At 42.3% G+C, this 22,641-nt stretch overlaps 1 protein-coding gene across 1 annotated transcript in view; it reads left to right on the top strand.

Moving 5' to 3' along the window:
- The first annotated feature begins 561 nt into the window (after positions 1–561).
- Positions 562–22,641, top strand: part of gpr153 (G protein-coupled receptor 153) — a 48,342-nt gene continuing 26,262 nt past the window's right edge. Inside the window, exons 1-2 of the mRNA XM_083769514.1 lie at positions 562–603; positions 18,881–19,514. Coding sequence (XP_083625640.1) covers positions 19,141–19,514 — 374 coding nt within the window. The 5' untranslated portion in view covers positions 562–603; positions 18,881–19,140. The remainder of the gene's footprint in view (positions 604–18,880; positions 19,515–22,641) is intronic.

The raw sequence follows: 22,641 nt of genomic DNA, 5'->3' as shown, positions 1-22,641 counted from the left end.
AAGACTTCGTTTCCTCACTGCAGTTTGTTCCCACCACCAGAGAACTAGCAGGCATGGAGGCGCGTGCGTGCGACGTGCGTCTTCCCTCGGATGAGCACGATCAGTCGAGTGAAGTGAGCGTGGATCCGTGTGAACGCGCAGCGCGCTCACTCACTCATCACCATGCCTGCTCTCATTCGTAGCTCCGATCGAGTCGAGATCGAGCCTCCCCTCCGGGTCGGAAAACCCAGAGATTCCGCTCTGAACTAATATGATAAATGCTTTATTTATATCGTTGTCGATTTTCTTGCGACGTGGCGGGTTTTTTTAATGGATGAAAGTGAAAGATTTACCCGAGCGCTTTGAAATTAGCCACGCTCCCCCCCCCCCCCAACGACACAAAGAAAGAGGAGAGAGGAGAGGAGGAGGACACACTACAGCTGTGATGATGATGATGTGGTGTTCCAGGTCACTCCATTATGTTGTTGATGTTTACGCTGCTCACAACGCTATTCACTTTCGGAATGCAATGACTGGAAGCGACTTTTGTGGACCACGACCGATGTGACGCAGACGCACGGCCAACAGCAGAGCCATAACCACACACTGCACGTCTTTTGAAAGGTAGGAGGACCATTAAAGCCTGTTCTGAGTAGCGGTTACAAATAACATAATAAATTAAGGTTTGGTTTCACCGACCCGCCCACACACAGGTGATGGAAAACCTAATACTTGTAGAGAATAGGCAATTCGATGTTTTTGTCAAAAGTAAATTTTAAGTGACTATATGAGGATATGACAGTGTTTGGGAATGCACATGAATCATGATGTCAACCTGTCACGCACATAACAGATAACATACAATTGGGTTAATATGAATATGACATGATTAGAATATCCATAACACATTTAACTTAGCCTACTTACTGTAGGAAGTGGAACTAGGGTAACCTAACCTCTATAGGCCTACTCGAAGGAATTATATCAATCGTAAAATCAGTTGATGTGATGTTTATTAGGAGTCACGACATGCGAGCATGAAAAGTGTAGCCTAGAATGTGAATTTGTTGACAATATAGTTGGTTGCCAAGTAGCCCTGGTCCAAGGCTTACCATTTCAGAGATGTAAATAAATACACTAATTGAGTGGTTTGGAGTTCAAACTGTTGTCTCTAGGCTAAATTTACGTAATTGAGAAAATTAAACATTAATATTTGTTTTCAAAATATTTGAGGTCCAGAGGACAATCAGGTGCAGTCAAAGCATTCTGGACTTCGAAAATAGTAGCCTATGTTACCTATGGGTCGAGGCTAGCCCTCCAAGCAGAACCCAATGGTACTGAAGTTTCTGACTTTTTGACGACACAGACCATTGGGTCCTGTTCCAGCAGTATCCTGCCACCTGGTACGCGGACATACATAAAACATAAACAACGTGGATAACGCCTGTCTGCGCTCTTTGACGACTTTTTTTCATGTGAGGGCTTCTGAATATGTGAAGTATAAGTACCCATACATGCCGCCGGCGAATATCTCCTGTGGCGCGGAAGCCGTTAAGTATTTTTAATCTTTGTTTGACCGATTTGGTCGCTTTGATTCTTCTCTTCCTTCCTTGTTTATTGACACCTCATTGTACCGCCTATCTGGCTAGCTAGTGGCGCTATAGCTATGACAGAGCAGATCAGAGGCAGGGACGTAGCTGCACAAACCAACCGCACACCGGGAGGCGGTACAATAAACGGTAAACAAACAAGAAGAAATAAATCGACCAAATCGGTCAAACAAAGATTAAAAATACTTAACGGCTTCCGCGCCACAGGAGATATTCGCAGCGGTTTGTAGTTCACGAATTCAGAATAACTTAAACTAAAAAAGGCCGTCAAACGCCGCAGTTACGATCTTAGAGAGAATATTTATGTCCGCGTTCCAGAATTCCCATACGAAAATATAGTTATGAGCAGGGACCCTACATAAAACTCATCCAAATTTCAGAAAAGCTTTATGGAGGGTCCCGAAAGGGGCTAGGTCGAGGCCTGCTGGTAGTCCAACCTAGCTCTACAGTATGCAAGCTGTGTAAGCAACACACAATCAGGTAATATTTGGGTCAACCTTTTTGTAGTGAACAAAATAAGTTAGTAGTCGAATATTAATTTGTGAGTTTAGACAGCTCATCCTTATTGTATGTAGTATTATTTATTGTAGTAGGCAGTATATACGCATCCCATATCTCAAAATTCAAATTATTATAGAGCGTAATAAAAGAGTGCTTATGTGAATTGTGAACTAGCTTGCAGTGTCACTTTAGGTGTGTCAGACAGTGTCATAGAATGACAGACAAGTAAAGATTGTTTTATAGATGTATCTTAGCACTTGGTAGTAATACTTAATTGATGTGTCCATTTGATACGATACATGCCACCGACCATGTTTGTTATCTTACACTGGAGAGAGTGAGTAGACAAGAGTAGTTCTTTGTATTTTGATTGTCAGGAGATTATACTGTAGGCCTACATAACAGACAGAAAGTTGCATGTTAATGACTACATTCCGCCCACAGAGCAATTAAGGTGAGATAAATTCAGATAAAGAACATGGTGTAAGACAGTTAATGATACCCATGAGAAATTCAGTAGTTAAAAATGTTTCTCAGATTCAAAAACGCACTTTACATTGTCACATTGATATATCGTATCGTGTGACGTTTTGGCTGTCATGTTTGGTAGATTGTTTTTTTTTTAGCTTGTGAACTATAGTCACCAAGCAGAGTTGCACTTGCAGTCATTAAATTGAAAGGTCACTCTGACAAAATCCCTTGAGCACAAAAAGTGGCCTGTACGTGTCGGCATATGCCATTTTGCTGTAGCATAGGGGGTTCTGGAGTAGACAACCCCTATCTGATGGACTCAACACCGGCATATTTGGAAACTAGTATAGGTAAGTTGGAAATGCATTCCCCACCCGGTTCTGCATTTGCTGTTGTACGCGTTGTCAGAGTACCTGTTGTATCCGTCTGTCTGTGTCTCTTTTATGTTGTTCCGTGTCGAGCATGGCCGGTCTATGATGGTTTTGTAGTTCCATGTCTAGCATGGCCGGTCTATGATGGTTTTGTAGTTCCATGTCTAGCATGGCCGGTCAATGATGGTTTTGTAGTTCCATGTCTAGCATGGCCGGTCTATGATGGTTTTGTAGTTCCATGTCTAGCATGGCCGGTCTATGATGGTTTTGTAGTTCCATGTCTAGCATGGCCGGTCTATGATCGTTTTGTAGTTCCATGTCTAGCATGGCCGGTCTATGATGGTTTTGTAGTTACATGTCGAGCATGGCCGGTCTATGTTGGTTTTGTAGTTCCATGTCGAGCATGGCAGGTCTATGATGGTTTTGTAGTTCCATGTCGAGCATGGCCGGTCTATGTTGGTTTTGTAGTTCCATGTCGAGCATGGCTGGTCTATGATGGTTTTGTAGTTCCATGTCGAGCATGGCCGGTCTATGATGGTTCTGCAGTTCTCTTGATATTTTTTTGGATCCGATCAACTTCAAACTTGGCCTCATGCACTGATGCGTACAGGTTTGAAATCGGTCGGCATGCCCATATATGGAACCAGCAGTCGGATTGGCGGTTCTGGACATCGATATATGCCTATATATGCACGTGTCTGTCGGATCTGCGGTTCTGGACAACCGTCCATCCGACCGACTCAACACTGGGCACAGCAGTCCCTTGGGTCGTCGACTTGTCGGTGACGCAGATAGTCTGAATCACACAAGTCACCATGACCTGAGAAAAAGTCAGCTAAACCTCTGATTGGGGGTATATGTATCTGATCAGATCTGCTGTGAGACTAGAGGCCTATAAGCTAAACATCTAAATGTGATTAGAATTATTATACCCCTGCACTGTTATTTCTAAAGCTATATATATACTGTAGGAGTCAGTCTATGGATGCCAGATGGTGCTGGCACTGGTCATTGGAGGACCAACGTGAGGCACTAATTCCTCTGGTTGATTTAAAACACGCTGTTCATTGAGTTGGATACTAAATCATGATTTTGGATGTTCTGGGTCTGGGAAATCTATTATGAATCTGTTATCTATTGGTTATTGGAATGCACAGGTGATTTAGTTTATGATTATTTCAGCTGATGCAGATACAGACTATTATAGGGATTGTAGCCTATACAGGTACACAATTCATGGTTAAAACCTTTCACACATGTCTGTATTGAGCTAGGCCTAATCATTTTAGTATAATTATTCCGGGGAGTTGGTCATACAGCACTTCACGACTTGGTTTAGTTCAAACTAGTGTTGCTTCCAAAAACAAATCTGCTTCAAACATTGGCCATAAACATAGAATCGGACCAATATTGACTGCGCTATTTAAAGCACAAATCAGTGGATACATACCAATTGTCTTCTGATTGGTTGGTGCATCCCTAGGGGTTATAGATATTAATACCGTGTGTGTGTGTGTGTGTGTGGAGGATATTTATGGCATCACTGTAGGCCGAGCCGTTTAGGACAGGCTTTGTACTTGTACAGTACAATATGTACACGACAACGTGTCTACATGCATGTCATAAAACAGAAATTTAAAAGTAGGCTATGTGATATTTTTTACTTAAAAACAAAAACGTTTTCGTTAAAAGGTTTAAGCACTATATTCTGATAGCAATCATTGTTATAGAGTGCTTGTTCAGGCAATGTGGACCTCAGTGATAATGACGAGAACTCTCGCAATGAGTTAACAGTGCCCTGTGAAAAGGCAAGTTAGAGAGCAGCGGTTCCCAAACATTTTTGGCCGTACACCCCCTGTTACCTCCAGACCTAGCTGACGCACCCACATGGAAATATAAATTGCATAAGCTATATAGAGACAATATTTCCTATTTATCCACATATATGCACATATATGAACCTGAATATGGCATAATATATGCAGCATAGGCTACATTTTGCATATACATATGCAAAATACATAATATGTTAATATATTTAAAATAAAACAATAGCACCACCTTTTTATGTCGTGCACCCTTAGAGTATATATGAATAGAGACGGCACCCAGAGGAAACCCTGAGGCGAAATGGACATACAGTAGTGGCCGAATGAAGGTATTGCAGCCTGGCCCCAAACAAATGAACACGCTGGTCCGTTGACTATCATTGTGCACGTTCACGACGGCAGCACGCTCGTGCACGTTCGTGCACATTCAACGGCAGCGCATTCATGTGTTTGGGGCAAATCCATCCCAGAATGCACTCTGTTCCTACGTGGAATGAGGAGTGAAATCGCCTCATGCGCTTTTGAGCAACTTAATGCAAGTGGATGGAAGGAGAACTCGGATGCCGTCTCTATTCATATATATACTCTAAGCGCGCACCCCCTAGAAGGCACTCGCGCACCACAAGAGTGTCGCAGTCCCGCCCCCTTTCATGACGACGAGAGACACAGAAGTGAATTCCCTGTTCATTTTCCCCATAGGCTTTATAAAAAGTATTTATTTAAAGACGTTTACGCCGCAGACAAAGCCAACTCGAGTCGTGACAAATCATGACAACAAACTATTTTTGGCTGAACAAATAATTACAAAGAAGAAAAACAACAAAAGAATTGTTAAATTATCTTCTCTGCCCAAAAACTCGAGTTGGCTTTGTACGAGGCTTAAAAGAAAGAGCTTAAAAGTAGTTAAAAATAAATACTTCTTGAAATGTCTATGGGGAAAATAAACGGGGAATTATGTCCTGGGTCCTCATAGGGGGCGGGACTGCGACACTCTATACCTTGCGCATCCAGTGACAGTACAAAAAACGTTGTTCGACAAAAGTGATGTCAAAAGGACACAATTCTGCCTCAGAAGACTGCAAGATGATTGCTTGGTACGACAAGTTTGAGGACGTATAACTCTAGATACATCTTAAAATTGTTGCTAGTTGCCATTGCTGTTATTGTCAACATAAACAGATGTCACTTAGCTCAGTATGTGGCTCAAGCACATACTTGTAGCACTACTGTAAACATAACTTATCCTTAACTTGCCAGAGTTATACACACCATGAAAAAGCCCTCAATTAAAAATGTGTTTTGTCAGATCAAAAACATCCCTTTCTAGGTTCTACCAAAACAAACATTGAAAACAATAAGGTACAAAATGTATCCTATTGTTTGTTTTGCTATCTAAACACAGGGAAAAGTTGCAGATATACCCCGGATATCTCTTGAAGTACTGACTGTACTGAAAGAGGAGACATTACAGGAGGAGCAACAGCCACAACGGGTGGTCCACCTCTTGTTTCCATTTGATGTTTCGGCGAGGGGCCATTTTCTTCATCACATCATTAATACTGCTCCTGTAGATTCTCACATGCTCTCATGTTGCGCACAAGCAGATCTGTTTCCTTAGCAGGAAATCATTCGCATCTCCTCCAACTTGCTGAATCTGTCATTGAACTAACAAGTTACAACATGTCATGTCATATTGTAGGGGCATGTTGCTCCAGGGAATTAGAGATGACACTGATTGGTCTTATTTATGTTATGCCCAAATCAAAGATTAAATAAAACCCATTTGCACCTTGTGCCTTAGTTTGCGTCCAGATAATTAATTTCCCAAATGATAATTCAAAATAGAGGTGTCGAAAGAAACATCTGAAAACGGAGTTGCTATGTCAAGCAGAGTAAATCACTCCGGATTAAGAGCGTCTGATAAATGTCTAAATTGGAAGTAAACATTACATACATATGAATTTGCTCCCTCAAGTAAAATGTTAATGATTTTGGTGTGTAGCGTTAGTTCGACGTCCCAATAATCCGACACCCATAAATCCGACTACCCAATATTCTGACCATAGAGCCCTATACGAACCCTATCCCCAAACCTTAACCCTGACCATAGACTAGAGCCCCATACTAACCCTATCCCCAAACCTTAACCCTGACCATAGAGCCCCATACTAACCCTATCCCCAAACCTTAACCCTAACCATAGAGCCCCATACTAACCCTATCCCCAAACCTTAACCCTGACCATAGAGCCCCATACTAACCCTATCCCCAAACCTTAACCCTGACCATAGAGACCCATACTAACCCTATCCCCAAACCTTAACCCTGACCATAGAGCCCCATACTAACCCTATCCCCAAACCTTAACCCTGACCATAGAGCCCCATACTAACCCTATCCCCAAACCTTAACCCTAACCATAGAGCCCCATACTAACCCTATCCCCAAACCTTAACCCTGACCATAGAGCCCCATACTAACCCTATCCCCAAACCTTAACCCTAACCATAGAGCCCCATACTAACCCTATCCCCAAACCTTAACCCTGACCATAGAGCCCCATACTAACCCTATCCCCAAACCTTAACCCTAACCATAGAGCCCCATACTAACCCTATCCCCAAACCTTAACCCTAACCATAGAGCCCCATACTAACCCTATCCCCAAACCTTAACCCTAGTGCATAAGCCACGGGTGAGTTTTTACCGGCTGCGTAGTCAGTCTTAACAGGATGTCGGACAGACGCGTTCCCCCCCTTTTCCTCTAGCACCATCCTGGGCCAGATGAAACTTTATTCTTGTGTAGGGGTTACCCCCAAATCTTTAGTATTGGGTAGGCTATAGCTATGAAACTTTCTTAGATGAACTTTGAACTGTTTCAGTGATCCGATGATCTATCTTCTCATGCCACCCTGGCTCAGACAAAAATAAAACTTTTCGAACAAGGGGCCGTATCTTCCACGACCGACGCTATACACTAAAACTAATTCTTAGATGTCTTCAATGGCTGAGTCACGGACTTGATTTAATTTTACAATACTGTTACTCATATTTAAGTCACTCAGTGATTTACGTCCAGAATACAAGACCGACATTCTTTTAAATTATGAATACTCAAGAAGTCTCAGGTGACAGGTCATCTAGGACTCTGGTCTTCTGTTACCTGACTTAGAACAAAACAACACGTGAGATTAGTGTTGAGTTATGCCTCATATAGTTCTAAACTACAGTATATGATATGAACAAACTTCCAGTAGTGGATCAGTTCACTCAAAGTTTAGTTAATCTAACAATTGTTTCTTCTGATGCAAAATGATGACCAAACGATGACGTCATCTGCTATATGGCTCTTTTTTTTGTATATTTGAATTATTTATTAATTTCATGTCCCCCTGCCCAATGGAAAAAATGGGGAACAGGGAGAGAGAGTCCCGCACACTGTCTTCTTCACTTACAAAAACAATTTATTTAGAGTACCGGTACAATGTTTCGGACCAGGCATCGTTTCCCTGCCTGCATTCACAGCAATCAAAAATGCTTACGCACGCACACACACACACACACACACACGCACACCATTATGCATTATGGTTGTCTATGGGGAGCAACACACAAGTCGGGCTGTCTGTGGGTGACTGTGGCCGACAATCACCTGGCTTTTCCAGTGTGTACCTACTGTCCTGTGCCATTGCCACAGGGCAGCGGTGGCCGAACGGTTTGCGGTTTGCCGGACCGGCACGTTAAAATTACCACCATTTAACAGCATTAAACATTTACTTGTAAGTATTCACTTCTCTTCTGTAGTAAATGTGTGCATGCAACAGAAATTAGCTCCAATGTGCCATTTGGAAAACACTGGCCTGTTTACATGCTGTAGATAGATAAGGTAGACAATCAGACAACTTTGTCTATTAATTGATAAGGTAGATAGACAGATCAATATGGTACATCGATAGGCAGACAGATGCATCATCCAGCTTGACCTTTGTTTTAGGGGGTTGTGTAATTTACTTGTCCGAGGAGAAGGTGAGCATGGATACGTTAAGAGATTTTTCACAGATTCATTCAATTGGTCAGGTCACCCGTTCAAATCCCCGGACCAGTGAGGAAAATGTGGATGCGGATAATAAATGAAAAATGCTCTTATTGGCCCAGGCCGTAGCGTAACGGTCTGGGCACCGGACTGGTAATCCAGTCGCAGTGTGCCGCGGGTTCGACTCCCGGACCCGACACGGCCTTTACTGCATGTCATCCCCCCATCTCTCTCCCGTTTCCTGTCAGCCTACTGTCTGTCCCTTCAAAAATCAATAAAAGGTGTAAGCCGCAAAAAAATATCTTAAAAAAAAATATATAATAATAATAATGCTCTTATCTCTTTAACAACTGCTGCTAACCACTGATTAGACTGCCCAAGCTAACCACTGACTAGCCTGCCCAACTAAAAGTGCCACCAGTAGATGCCAGCCAGCATCACCAATAAGTTGTGAACATTAAACTGCGGTTCAGTTTTGTTTTCTTAGTTACTTGTAAGAGTGTAAGAACGCAGAGGCCAACCGGGTGCTCAAAGGAGATGAAGAAGTCTAAAAAGTATATTAAAGGTGCTTCTAGAATTGGCAGGAATACAGACTTAAGAAGAAGAAGAGAAGATCCGGCGAGCACTCCAGTTTCTGGAGTGTACTGTACACTCTTATCAAAAGTTCAACAAATTACACTATGCTTTTACAGTGCAGTTGACATTGCTGGCAAACACGTTTGTTTATACTGTAATCAGACAAACGACCTATTCAACAAGAGTGATTTGTCAGATACTGCATTATGTTCATAACTCAAACATGCATGCTGTGCCAAGAAATCTGATGAGTAGAGTAAAATATTTTAATCATCAGAAGATAATTTGCAAGTGGCAAAATTCCATATCCAAACAATGAATATTCTGTAGAATATTCATAGTAGACAAACTTGTAGGCAATGAGTTTTGGGAGAAATGCTTTCTGATAAATTGATTATCAGAAAGCAAGAGTCAGATTTGATTGTATGATGTGTTGTATGAATATAATGTCTATAGGTTTATCAAACAGCCATGACCTTTGACCTGCAGGATCTGAGGGGACACATTCAGCCCTGTTTAATACCCACTAGACATCACTTAGAAAGCTTTTTTCCGTAACATTTTCTTTGCTAGGGCTTAACTTCATCTCTTTAGTTTACACCTTGTCTTACTGATCTCTGCTCTTCCTGCATTACCAAGACAAATGAGACAAGCAGTCCCATTCAGCTTACGTAGATATATAGTCTTGTCATTCTGGAACATATTTCTATTATTATTATAGAATTCAGCACCACAGCAGCAGACTTTTCTCTCACATGGCACCCAGCCAGATAGTACTATATTTCTGTCCAAAACTGTCCAATTGTGTTTGGCTTGCTCATGTTATTCTGTCATACATTTTTATAAAGACACTGACAGATCAGATAAAATAAGATTAGATCGGATTAGTGGGCTGGTGCAATAAATCACCACCACATTAAAAAGAAAACAGAAAAAAACCCATCTTATTTGATGTAATAATACAGGAACAGGATCAACTTAGGTCTCCATATGCGGCTCCAACTAAATAGAAAAATGGCTTGTACTCACATTGTACTCGCATGATGCCCAGTAATAGAACAGACCATTTCCGTCTCATTAAAGATCTTATTGAGAATAAGCCTCATGAGAAATGAGAATCGTGTTTTTGTTGACGTCATGGGGGAAGAAGTAATGACGGGGGAAATGTTCCAGCACAAAGCAACGACTCCAAATGGCCTTTCAGTGTGTAAAATCAAAGTGACATTTTGTTTAAATTGAACTCTGTACTGGGGAAAAGGCTCTTTAGTCTTGCTGGACAGGCACTTTCTCCCTAACCATAGAGGGACTGGCTGGCTGGAATCAGCACCGCTGTCCCCAGGGCTTGCCAAGTCAAGTCATTTACAGTGGGGAAATCGGCACAGATCTGTTTAATCCTTGTGGCCCTTTCTCCACAGACCTGTCTTTCAACATGGAAATATTGTACTTGAAAAGCACTACTTTGTTGTACAAGGTATAGAGAAAATAGACAGTCTACAACAGTCTTTAACATATTTAGCTTTTTGCCTATAAAAAGCAATTACTTGCAGGAGCCTTATAGTGCACTGAAGCAAAAGTACAACACAGACACTTTAGATACATGTAGCCTATGCATCCCATGTCTGACACAGCCCTGAGTAGGAAAACCGTCCTGGGAGAGATCCTTATTTTACAGTAATAAAATGTACATAACTTGACTGGCTTGACTTTTGGCCAAAGAAGTTAGTGTAGTTCAAACAGGTTTTCAGAATTCACTTAGCAACCAGTGGTTGCCCAAACCATCTGTTAAACTTTATTGCTGTAAGGAGGACACATAACTGTACTTGTGTCTGTAAATGTCTGTAAAAATGGAGGTACTGTATAGGCAAATGGTACTATTTTACATTTCAGTCCATTCTAGAGCAGCTGTGTCCAAAGTGCGGCCCGCGGGCCAAATGTCCTGCATGTCAATTCTATAAGGCCCGCAGCTTCATACCTGAATTGTATTATGAACGACCCAACAGTATGGGACATTTTTACATTCAAGTTTTTTAACCTGGGCATTTCCCAGAGTATAATTAGTCAGTGTTCCTTGTTCCTTGTATTGTTTTTGTTTTTGTTTTTACGTTGCTTGCTTGCTTACATTGGTTACAATGTGACGTAAGGCTGAAAAAAGGCTGAGATACACTTTTTGTTCACAGTTAAAATGATATGGGTAACATTAAGACATATTATATAAATGATATTATTCATAGTACTAAAGAAAATAATGAGGATGACATTTTGTGAGTTCAGTATGACTTAACTGTTCCTACAGGAGGATGTACTTTATGCCTGATAAACAGATGAGCACTCGATCGGTGCGCAATATGCCTAGTAAGCAGCCAGCTCTATCCTGAAGCTGCCCATTTTATCTTGGGTATACTTTTGCTTATCTCGACTATCTCGTGTACAAATGCAGAGCAGCGCCTAGCCTACAGTAGAGCCTACTGTGCCTAAATTGTTCACTAACTGTTAGAATTTAGAATCTAGAACTCTTGAACCAATCTCAGCCTGGCACACACTCCCACTGCCCAACGCCACTGCCGGTAGATTGAATGGGTAGATTGTGTAGACTTGGATAGACTGTGATTTAACAGATTTTGCAAATAATAAATTAATCCACAAATCGTATTGGGGAATGGACAAACATTTTTGGATATACAGTGTTTCTAAGAGATTTTATATTTCACAGTACTAGTATCACAGTACTGTAAGTATTGTAACAATGCTGAGAGTGGATTATTTTTTAAAGTATTTGTGACCTTGGCTTGCAAGAATGAATGGTCGGCATTTTGAGAAAATACCACTCATTTGTCTTTTACAAAGAAAGACGCCTCAAGCTGTTCTGGGCTGGCCTGGGACAGTGTGTGCCTGATGCCTGTCAGCATCCTGGAATAACCCTGCTAACCCTTGGTGCAATTTCTTCTTGTATTTAATTGAAAGCTTTCATAGTCCCTCTGGTGCCGCCCGAGTCACAGCCACTCAGAAGGGCTCAACTGTTATTACCTTCAGCAACAGGGGTTATGTTCTTACAATTTGATATGTGATCTTTTCTGGACAAGGAAGAAATTATTACATTTAGGTGGTAATGGAGGGATGGATGATTCCCCCCCACACACTTTTGAGGGGAGCTAGCCCCTTCGTGAGACGTGACTGTGACTTGGGGTCAGCTTAGATCTTGTCATAATTCATATAATAATATCATATCCATTTTCCAGGAGATTCACATGGACAAAATGATCTCTAGCCGACAGGATGTTTGGGGTGCCATGGGGTAGAGAGGCTGCCTGGGAAACAAAATGTCCAGTGTTCCATTATTATTATTTTGACAATACCAGCTGAATGAAATACTAGTAAATATCCTTAAAGATGGAGTGCCGTGATTTTTTCCACACTTAAACATGATCATCAGGTGTATTTAGGTGTATATGAGGTATATATTTTTTTTTAAAGTGTACAGTATTTGTTAAAATGATGCTTTTATGTGGACACACCCACCAGTTCATTAGGTATGCGTGAGTTTAACCATAGCACCACCCACCTAATCCAGTCCCTCCGCCTCCTCCTTTAAGACCACCCACTTGTCCTAGTCCCTCCCCCTCCTTATAAAAGGACAGCCCATGGCTCTGCCCTTTTGTTTACAAAATGGCAAATTGGTGTCTGTAATGTAACAAAAACTCATGTTTTTGTGAATGTTAGAAGTGAACACTTCCCAAATTTCTGAGATATCGTATAGGCACCAATGTGCATTTATACTGCCACCATCCATGTATAGGCATAATAATACCACGCATCCATACCATATCAGATCTGTTTTTTCTGATTTTTTATAATCATTTATTTATTTCCTCCAATTATATTGACCCTATTGTCGCAATCAGCTCAGCTCATCATCCAATTCGATCATAGTTTAACAGCAGAAACAATTAGTTTGATAGATAATTTAGCCTACAATATATTGTAGGCTATTGATTTCCTCCAGCTAAGCACCCTGGCATTAAAACTGTCCTTTATCTGACTGCATTGAGTTTCAGCAAAAGTCGCCAGATTTAAAGAAACAAGCGGCCAGGTCCACAAAAATAGGTCACAGAAATTGCTGTGAATATTTATGAAAACGTTTCAACAACACCAATCCTTTTAACAACATATTAATCTGAGGGTCCTTCACATGAACCATTGGTCAAGTCAACCACATCTCCCCTGAAAGTTACTTATATGAAAACAAGCCCAAGTCGCTTGTAATAGCCAGACATGGCAACGTCGACTTCCAGCGCGACACAACATACTTCTAATTCTTGACTTTACAGCCTCGTATAAGTATTAGGACCTACATACATATTGACTACAACAGCCAACAAGAATGCACACTGTGACACTACACTCTGTATCAAAGCCCGACCACTGTGATTATAAAAGAAACTAGAAAAAGTGCCCTTCCGGGCACAGGTCTCCACCAGGTTATCCACAGATCCGTGCAGTTAGAGGTAAAAACACTTTTCGGCCAGTTATAGCGCCACCTTGAGGCTGAGTTGAAATTGTTCATGTGGCATTTCGTCCTCGGCCTAGTGGGAATGTGGGTGCACAATTTCACGGAAATCACGCGATGTGTTCATGATTTGCAGCATTTTGTTTGAAACTGAGCACTCCTGTGAACTTTGGAAGCCAATCTTAACCAATCAGGATGGAGTCTGATAAATCTGAAAGACCCGTTTCGTTGAATGGCTCTAGAGAGACTGTGTACCAATTTGCGTGATGTTTGGACAAAATCTGTAGGTGTACTGTGCAAAAACGTGTTTTGCACAAAGCGGCCTCCTGGTGGCGCTATAACAGGCCGTTCTGGAAAGTTTGGGGCAGAGGTTCATGGTTGGCATCCAGGGAGTGTGTGTGCAAAATATGGCATTGAAAAACTTGTTTTGCACAAAGCGGCCTCCTGGTGGCGCTATAACAGGCCGTTCTGGAAAGTTTGGGGCAGAGGTTCATGGTTGGCATCCAGGGAGTGTGTGTGCAAAATATGGCATCGACCGGGTTAACGGTGGCCGAGATTAGCTGTTCACGGACACACACACGGACACACGGACGGACGGAGTGCAAAACATACTCTCCCCACATGCCTTCGGCCTGGTGGAGACAACAACCTACTCCTTGAGAAGAGCATGAGCAACTATACAGCAGAGCAGGTAGGCTATAAGACTGGTTTGTTGTGGTTTTCCTTGATTAATCCTGAGGACCCGACGTGAACATTTACTTGCTTCCAATCTAACGAAAAACAGTCTGCTCTGCTGTGAACTGGTAATGTGTGAAATGACTGTTAGACACAGAGCAGCAAAAGCAAACTGGCTGTGTTCAGTTCACACGTGTGTATGTGGCAGGCAGCTCCGCCCACAGAGGTTGTCGTATTTAAGAAATATGTATAGAGGGGGAGGTGCGTGTGTGCGTGCAATATTTTTACGTCACACTATCCGTGTTTACTTCATTGGCCCGTTTGACCGTCAAGGGTTCAGCCTCCAGGAAGAAACCCTAAATACAAAGTTATTACACCATTGGACATAAAAACTACTCCAGGGTGTCTAATGAAGTACTGTCACCCCATAGACACATGAAAAGCTGGAAAAATACAAAAATTGTGGCACTCCATCTTTAAATGACATGCGTTGCACCTGCACCAGGGTGAATGTAATCACACCAATGCAGTACAGCACATGGAATCAGCCATAGGGCTATATGTCTGTCCCTGCACACTGCTCTGGCTATTGAATTTTGGTTATTATCAAAGATTTGTTTGAACGCTGGCTCAGAGTCCGGTAGAAATTGGAGTTGGAAGCAGGGCTGGACATATCCAGCCCTGTTGTACAGATCTTAGAAATAATTAATACATTTTATGAGATTCCCAGTTCTATTGTGCTCCATGGTGCCATCATTAATAAAGTTTTCATTTAGTAATCATTGAGGCAGTGATATTTTGTAGCAGAAAACCAATGACAATGGTTATTGTTTTAGGGGGAGAAAGCCCCGGCATGATAGTTTTACTATAAAAGGGACCGAAATACATTATTTCAGGAAAAACCTGGTGATGGGCTACAGTATATATATATTTTTTCTTCTTCATATATCATCCTGTCCTATCTGTTGTGATAAGAGGAACATACAAGATGATCCCACATGATGTATTGTGTTGCCATGGCACATTCAGATGCTGTTTGCCATTTTGCACAGGCCCAGTGAGAAAAACATCCAAGATTCTGGGGAATTGTCACATACCGTAACTCTTCTTCAACTGGCAGTCTGGCACAAGACAAGAAAGAGCCTGTTGTCGGACTGCTGGTCGGGAGCAGTAAATTGGTCCGCGCAAATTGCGCAATACCCTGTACTGTCCACATGCTGTACACCTGAAGGACCTGAAGTTCCATGATACAACTCTAAAAATGTGTCGTGCGATTCAAAAATCTGACTCAGAACCGAGCTCCAATCGTACAGCTTAATATTGACAAATGTTAGTTTGCCGCAGCCGTATACACAGCATGACATATACACAGCATGACATACAGTATACTGTTTTATGAGTCTGGTTTAAGTAGGTCATGCATTTAGGCTATTCTCATTTATCACATTCATAACAAATGTCACATTCATTAAAAGACAGTTAAGACACTGACAACAAGGACATTTTAAACCAGCCATAATTGTAAAAAAAAATATATCAACTTTTGAGGCCCAAACCACCAGTGAACAAGAAGTAAGATAATCTTTAAGCTACAACAGCGGCAGCCAGTCTACTGAGGTCATGAGTCTGTTCTCCATTCCAGGGGTTCCAGTTCATCGCCCACTCAGGTCTGGCTATCAGAGCGAGTCATATTGGCTCCCTCAGACAGCCATTTATTATACTTTTCATCAAGTGTCATGATCTCACCTCTATAGTTTTAGTCTGCAGACCTAGAGCACAGGCCTTGGCAGTTCCATGACCCAGACTGAAATTGCCATATTAAGATGAATTAAGCTTCTAAGTCAGGGGTCTTCATATCAACTGCTTTTCAGGCCAAGGATCCCTTAGCTGAGAGAGAGAGAGATGAAGCAGGGACCCTCACCCCTCATATTGTATAAAAACATGTTGCAGATTAAACTTTTTCATAGATTTCATAGATGGCTTCATAGACTTGTTAAAGATTGTGAACCCTTATTCGTTTCGGACGCGGGGCGGCTCGCCGGAACCGGGGCACGATCCTGTGGGTTTGTGAAATTCAATGAGGCTATTTTGGAGCTAGAAATCCTACAATAATCATCCTGCTATAAAACGGGGATGGACAACTGTCTGTGCTTCTTTCAGTCTGTCCTCAACCACATTGGAAACAAGCTGTCTGGGTCTGGGGCTTTTTGTGTTATCCTTTTTAGCATAACCTTTGACTGAACTCCCTGCACTGTTAACAAAATTGTTAATAAAGTATTCAATTAAATCAATCAATCAATCAATCAATATATATTGTTTTTCCTCAGTGGGTCGGTTGACCAATCTGAGACCGATTACACATATGGTCTTTGACTATTAGCTCAAGCAGGGAGTGAAGTGAGGATGCTGATTTTTTTACTTTTCAACTTTCCCCCAAACTTTTATTAGCATTTTGAGAACTCTGACCTTCCACATTGACCACTGGCATATAAACTTTTTTCTTTTTAACTTTTCTCAAATTTAAGGCAAGCTATTTGGACCTGTGCCACAGCTTAAATCTTTTTGGGAAAAAAGGACTAAAATCCAGTGGTGTCGGTTGTGGTCCCATGATAGCCTCTTTCCCAGCCTTACTCATCTGCGAAGAGAAAAACCTGGTCACAACCTAAGGCAGAGACAGAGTGTTCTGACGGAAGTGACGGCCCAGAACATCCAGTCGTACATATTTCCCCCGTATGTTATATTTCGACCAATCACAACAATTGTTTCGTTCACAGAGAATGTATGTAGAATGTAGAATGAGATTTGGAAAGCGCCAACGTCATTTCATTGGGCGCTAATTCTGCCAAAATTGCGCTACTTCCGTTAAACCACTCAACCGGCTAGGTCTTGCCCAGCGTGGTCCCATGTGGTTGTCCTTGCAACCATGCCGTGGTTGTATTGGTGGTTGTATTGGTTGTGGATGCCTGTGGCGGGGGTGTGTGATGTGGACTCTGCTGTGGGTGGAGATGAGGGGAATGAGTCAGTCATGGAGCAGTGCCAGCCAGTGATCATTGATCGGCACGTGTTTCAGTTGTGTGCTGTGCTCTTTATAGTAGCATGCTGGGGCAGGTTATACACACACACAATGCCTGAGAGAACGCCAGCAGATAGAAAGTCCCGGCTCATCAGCAGACCCAGCAATGCTGCGCTATATATACTTGGTACAGTAGCATGATGCGAAGCATTGTGTGGTTGTATAGATACAGTAGGTTATTTATGAAATATTAAGCAATTGCATGGCCTATTTCTCACCTTAAACGTTATCACGACAGTAACTATTTTCTATATATTTTCTTGTAACACAGACGTCAGGGGCAGCAGGGTTGTGACTTGTGAAACTGCCAGGGCTGTACTTACTATATTGCCTGGGCTCCAGGTGTGCAGCCTCCCCCTTCTTTTCTCTCACCTCAGTCAGATTACATCTGCAATACACTCTGGAGACCCTTCCCCCCCCCCCAGCCACAATCAAGTATAGGGGCATATTAGCTGGTGTTATTGCACTAGCGGGACCCTTCTTGAATTGAAGTTCTGAATGCTGGACAGATTAAATTTGGTACTGTGGGAGGGACGAGGGAGAGAGACAGATGAGCCAGTGGAATAATGTGGCTCTTGTGGTTTTCACCGTCCCTCCTGGGGGTCAGTCATCTGTGGACGAGCCAACAGACAGGAAATAGATGTGACATCACGGACCAGCTGCGCCAAGCATTTTACGCTCTACATATTCTTCAGCCTGAGCTGTGTAGAAAATAGCCCTGAAAAGTATATACTGAGTGTGTATACTATACAATGTATAAATAATGCTATGTCCTGAGTATAGAGATTTATTTTTCCGAGGGAGGGCTTCTTACAACACATTTTGTCATTGTATTACTATATATTTTTTAAATGTGCTCAGTATAAATGGTTAAATATTTCATTTGAGGTCCAGTTTGATTATACTGCTTTCCTATTGTAAATCATATAATCAATAGCATTGTACACACTGTCAATTATTTTAAATGATTCACATTTCTAGAGTTGAAAACAAAATAGATAACATCACTTTCTCAATATACTTCTGCCTGAATTTCATAATACTTCTCAGCAGCAATCAGGACTGATGGCTTTCAGTAGAAGTAGTGGCATAACATATTTCACTGTTGTGATGTATAGTTGAATAGTTGAATGGGGTTGACTAATATAAATTCTCCCATCCTTGCTTCTCATACACCTCCCCTCCTTGCTCTGTCCCTTCTCTCTCTTCTCTCTTTCCTGCTCCGCTCCCCTTCATTCCTCTCTCTTCCCAACTCCAGGTTAGTGACTGAAGTGGCTTGACTCTACTGCTGCCGTGTGGCATTCCTACCATGCTGTTTCCCTGCTGTGCCCAACCCATGGAGGAAAATCCCCACCCGCCCCGATAGGATGCCTGCTCTGACTGACTCCCTGCACCCCCTCCTGCCCACCACCACCACCACAGCAGCCGCCACCTTCTCCTCCTCCTCATATCTGCCCACTCTCGCTGACAGCTCCGTCCACCTCTGGCCGCCTGGGCTCTGCCCCATCCCGCTCCGCCATGGTGGATGAGCGTCCGGCCATGAGGGATGAGGTCCTCACCGCCAACACGATGGCTTGGCTGGTCTGCTCGTGCGTGTCCATCCTGGCCAACGCCTGGGGCATCTTGAGTGTCAGCGCCAAGCAGAAGAAGTGGAAGCCCCTGGAGTTCCTGATCTGCACACTGGCAGGCACTCACATCCTCAATATGGCCATCCCCATCACCATGTTCTGTGTCATCACTCTGCGACGCCAGCACTCCACCTACGAGTGGAATGAGGGCTTGTGCAAGGTGTTCGTCTCCACCTTCTACACGCTGACGCTGGTCACGTGCTTCTCCGTCACCTCGTTGTCCTACCACAGAATGTGGATGGTGCGATGGCCCGTGAATTACAGGTAAAAGGGCATGCTGCTGAGGGCAATGGCAATCTGGGACCCCATCGGCAAAAAAAGGGAACATTTTCCTTTGAATTTGCTTCTAGGGGAACTGCCTGCGTCTGCGTGTAAAGACTGGATGACAGAATTTTGTCAGAATACATAGGCTTAATAATCATATTGTATTGGAGAGACCATGATGCTTTACATATTATTTATCAAAAGAGGGATCAAATGGGTGTGTCCAGTTGATGTCTCTGGCTTGACCAAGTGCTCCAGCAAACACAACCGGCAGTGTTTGTGGGTGGGAAGCCTGTCACAGCTGTGCTATCTGTGAAGGAGTTGTCACTCTCGCCTCATGATCTGTCCCCTTATCTATGTGTTGGGCTTGGTCACTCATGCACGAATTTGCTTCTAGTTCACTTACATTCTATGTAAGCAAAGGGACAAATAAAACATTTGGCAAAGCGAATTGACATAGATTTTCAGTATATGAAGATCTCGATCTTGGTTGGAGCCACTAGAGGCGAAATGGTACACAAATCCTACAAATAGTCCCCTAAGTAGGCATCTTTTGCTTCTCCCCTGACAGATTTTTTATTATTACAGCCTTCTGCTGCACAACGTTTTGGCATTGTGACATAGTCAATCAAACTTGTGTTTATATAGAAGAGTTAGCGTTAGCACACTGCACACTGATATAGGAGAAATAATATGGCAAAAGTCATGATTTATGGAAAATTATATTATTAAGCATTGGAACACACATTTTATTCATTCAGTCCATTCATTTCACGTTATATTCACATAATATAATCTCATTTTAAGTATGGGGCCAGAGCCCTCTATGTGTCGTTTTCTTTGTTGCATCCCCTCAAACAACCAGAAAACTGTGAGCTGCAGTGGCCACATTCAGCACATGGTTGTGCCTGTCAAACCGTGGTGGCTGGCATTGACGGTGTAGAATCTGTAATGCAAGGATTCTTCAGAAATATAGAAAAATAAATTAAAGAAAATGTTCACATTGGGTTCATTCTCTAATATTGACTCTATTTCAACCTGGTATTGGCCAAATCATGATATCAGCAAGTCCCCAACTGTTATTTTTGGTAACAAAATATTCTGGTCAGTGGTCACAAAGCCCAGAACAATGATTTACAGATTAAAACATTTCTAGAGCAGAAACCATGGCAACTCGCGCAAACCAGTCGGTTGAAGTGTGGTTTAATGGCACTGGGTACATACAGTGATGCACTGTCTTCCTCCTCCGCTAAAGAATCAGGGCAGAATGTGTTTCCTACAGTCCACAGATGTCCAGATGAAAGTTATGACCACTTTATTGGCTCCGCGAGATGAACACAGCATCAAACAATACCTGCTAGTACAGGCTGCTAGCATTCTTAATAATCTAAATTATTATTCTCTGCTTAACCAACCAATAAGGTGCAACATGTAATCTGTATTCATCTTTCATATCAACCGCTCCACGTCTCCACACAATCGTCGTCACCTCTATGTGACACTTACATGTACAGAGAGCGTAAATTATGAATTCCACTCTCGTAGTACCTCAGCATCTGTTCTCATTATCCAGGGCTTGTTAGGACCTTTTCCACACTGCATTGCTCTCTTATTGATAATAATATATTCAGCTCTTAGTGATGTAAGCATCCCAGACACATTCAGGAAAAACGTATTACTCACAGGATCAATGACGCCCACTTCTCTTGCCACAAAGGCAGTTGCTTCTCACTCTTTGGATGACTTCCATTGTGTTCAACCATGTAACCCAAAGTGTTATTTTTATTAGTTACCTTTTCAGTGCCTGCCCGGTATAACGGAAGACCACTTCCCTTCTGAGTCACACATGGCCATGTGGTCCTAATTTAATCCTGCTTGAAGGTTTCATCCAGTCGTTCTCCTATATTGTTTCACTCTTAGCTGTCCTACTTTTTGTCTAAAGGAAAACTGAAAAAGATTTAACGAATATTAGAATATTACAGAGTGTGTGTGTGTGTGTGTGTGTGTGTGTGTGTGTGTGTGTGTGTGTGTGTGTGTGTGTGTGTGTGTGTGTGTGTGTGTGTGTGTGTGTGTGTGTGTGTGTGTGTGTGTGTGTGTGTGTGTGTGGGCATATATCCTACCAGGCTGCACGGATAACGCACTCTAGCGTGGCCATTAATTCAGTGCTACAAAATATTTGGAGACAGTCAGGTCCTGTATCAAGTGATACTACAGAGGAGCAGCACATTAGGTGACTGATAGCATGTGTTCTGGTTCTGTCCAGGGAGACAGGCTCGTTCCGCCTGCCAAAATCGCTCCAGGACATCCGACACTACATGGAACTTGGTCACCTCAACACATGAAGAATCGGAGAGGATCTAGTTAACTAAACTAAACCACAAAAGTCTGCCAGTACGATTCCCTTAGCATCGCACCTAGTTTTCTTTATATAGGTCAGCACAAGTAGATTTGAAGAGTAGGTTACTATGTGGGCGGCGGGCCTACCTGTTGTTGCTTAATTTTGTATGTATTCTGATTGATTGTTTTTATTCTAACTGACACCATGAGCAGGTCATTGCTAAGTGTTTTTGGGCCAACAATCACAGGGTTTTTTCAGTGCAGACAATGTGAAAAACCTCAAAAGTAACACAGCAGCCAAGGGCATAAACACATTGCAAATTACTTGGCTGTAATAATTCATTTGGAGGTGAGAGGAAATGGAAAATCCCTATGCACTGAAATAGACATAGATGAGGGCAATGAAAAGCAATCTTTCACCATCAGTAAACCATTGATTCCCTGCCTTTTCAACCTCAGTTTATTGGAATAAATCAACTTTTTGCAAGAATGTGCCAAAAGGGTTATTGATTGTAGATTAATTGCACCATTAACTTTTGTCTAATTTTTCATGTCCAAGTCTCCCAATTGTTTGCCATTTTAGAGTACTACAGGCATCAATACTTTCTGGTACAAGTGGGATGGTGATAAGGCCACCACGTCACTACGTTCTTCCGGACCTGCTAGCAAAGTCATGTGTTAGATTAGAACCTGGCTCTTGATTTACGTATGTCACCTCCCTGAGCCCCTCCCCATCATCCCTTTTCTCTATCTTTTCATGTATATCTATCCACTGTGCTTTGTAGTGAGG

Source organism: Protomyctophum parallelum, assembly GCF_964188405.1.
Source record: "Protomyctophum parallelum genome assembly, chromosome: 7".
Taxonomy (NCBI): domain Eukaryota; kingdom Metazoa; phylum Chordata; class Actinopteri; order Myctophiformes; family Myctophidae; genus Protomyctophum; species Protomyctophum parallelum.
Note: the sequence above shows the minus strand (reverse complement) of the source record. Positions and strands in the feature narration are given on the sequence as shown.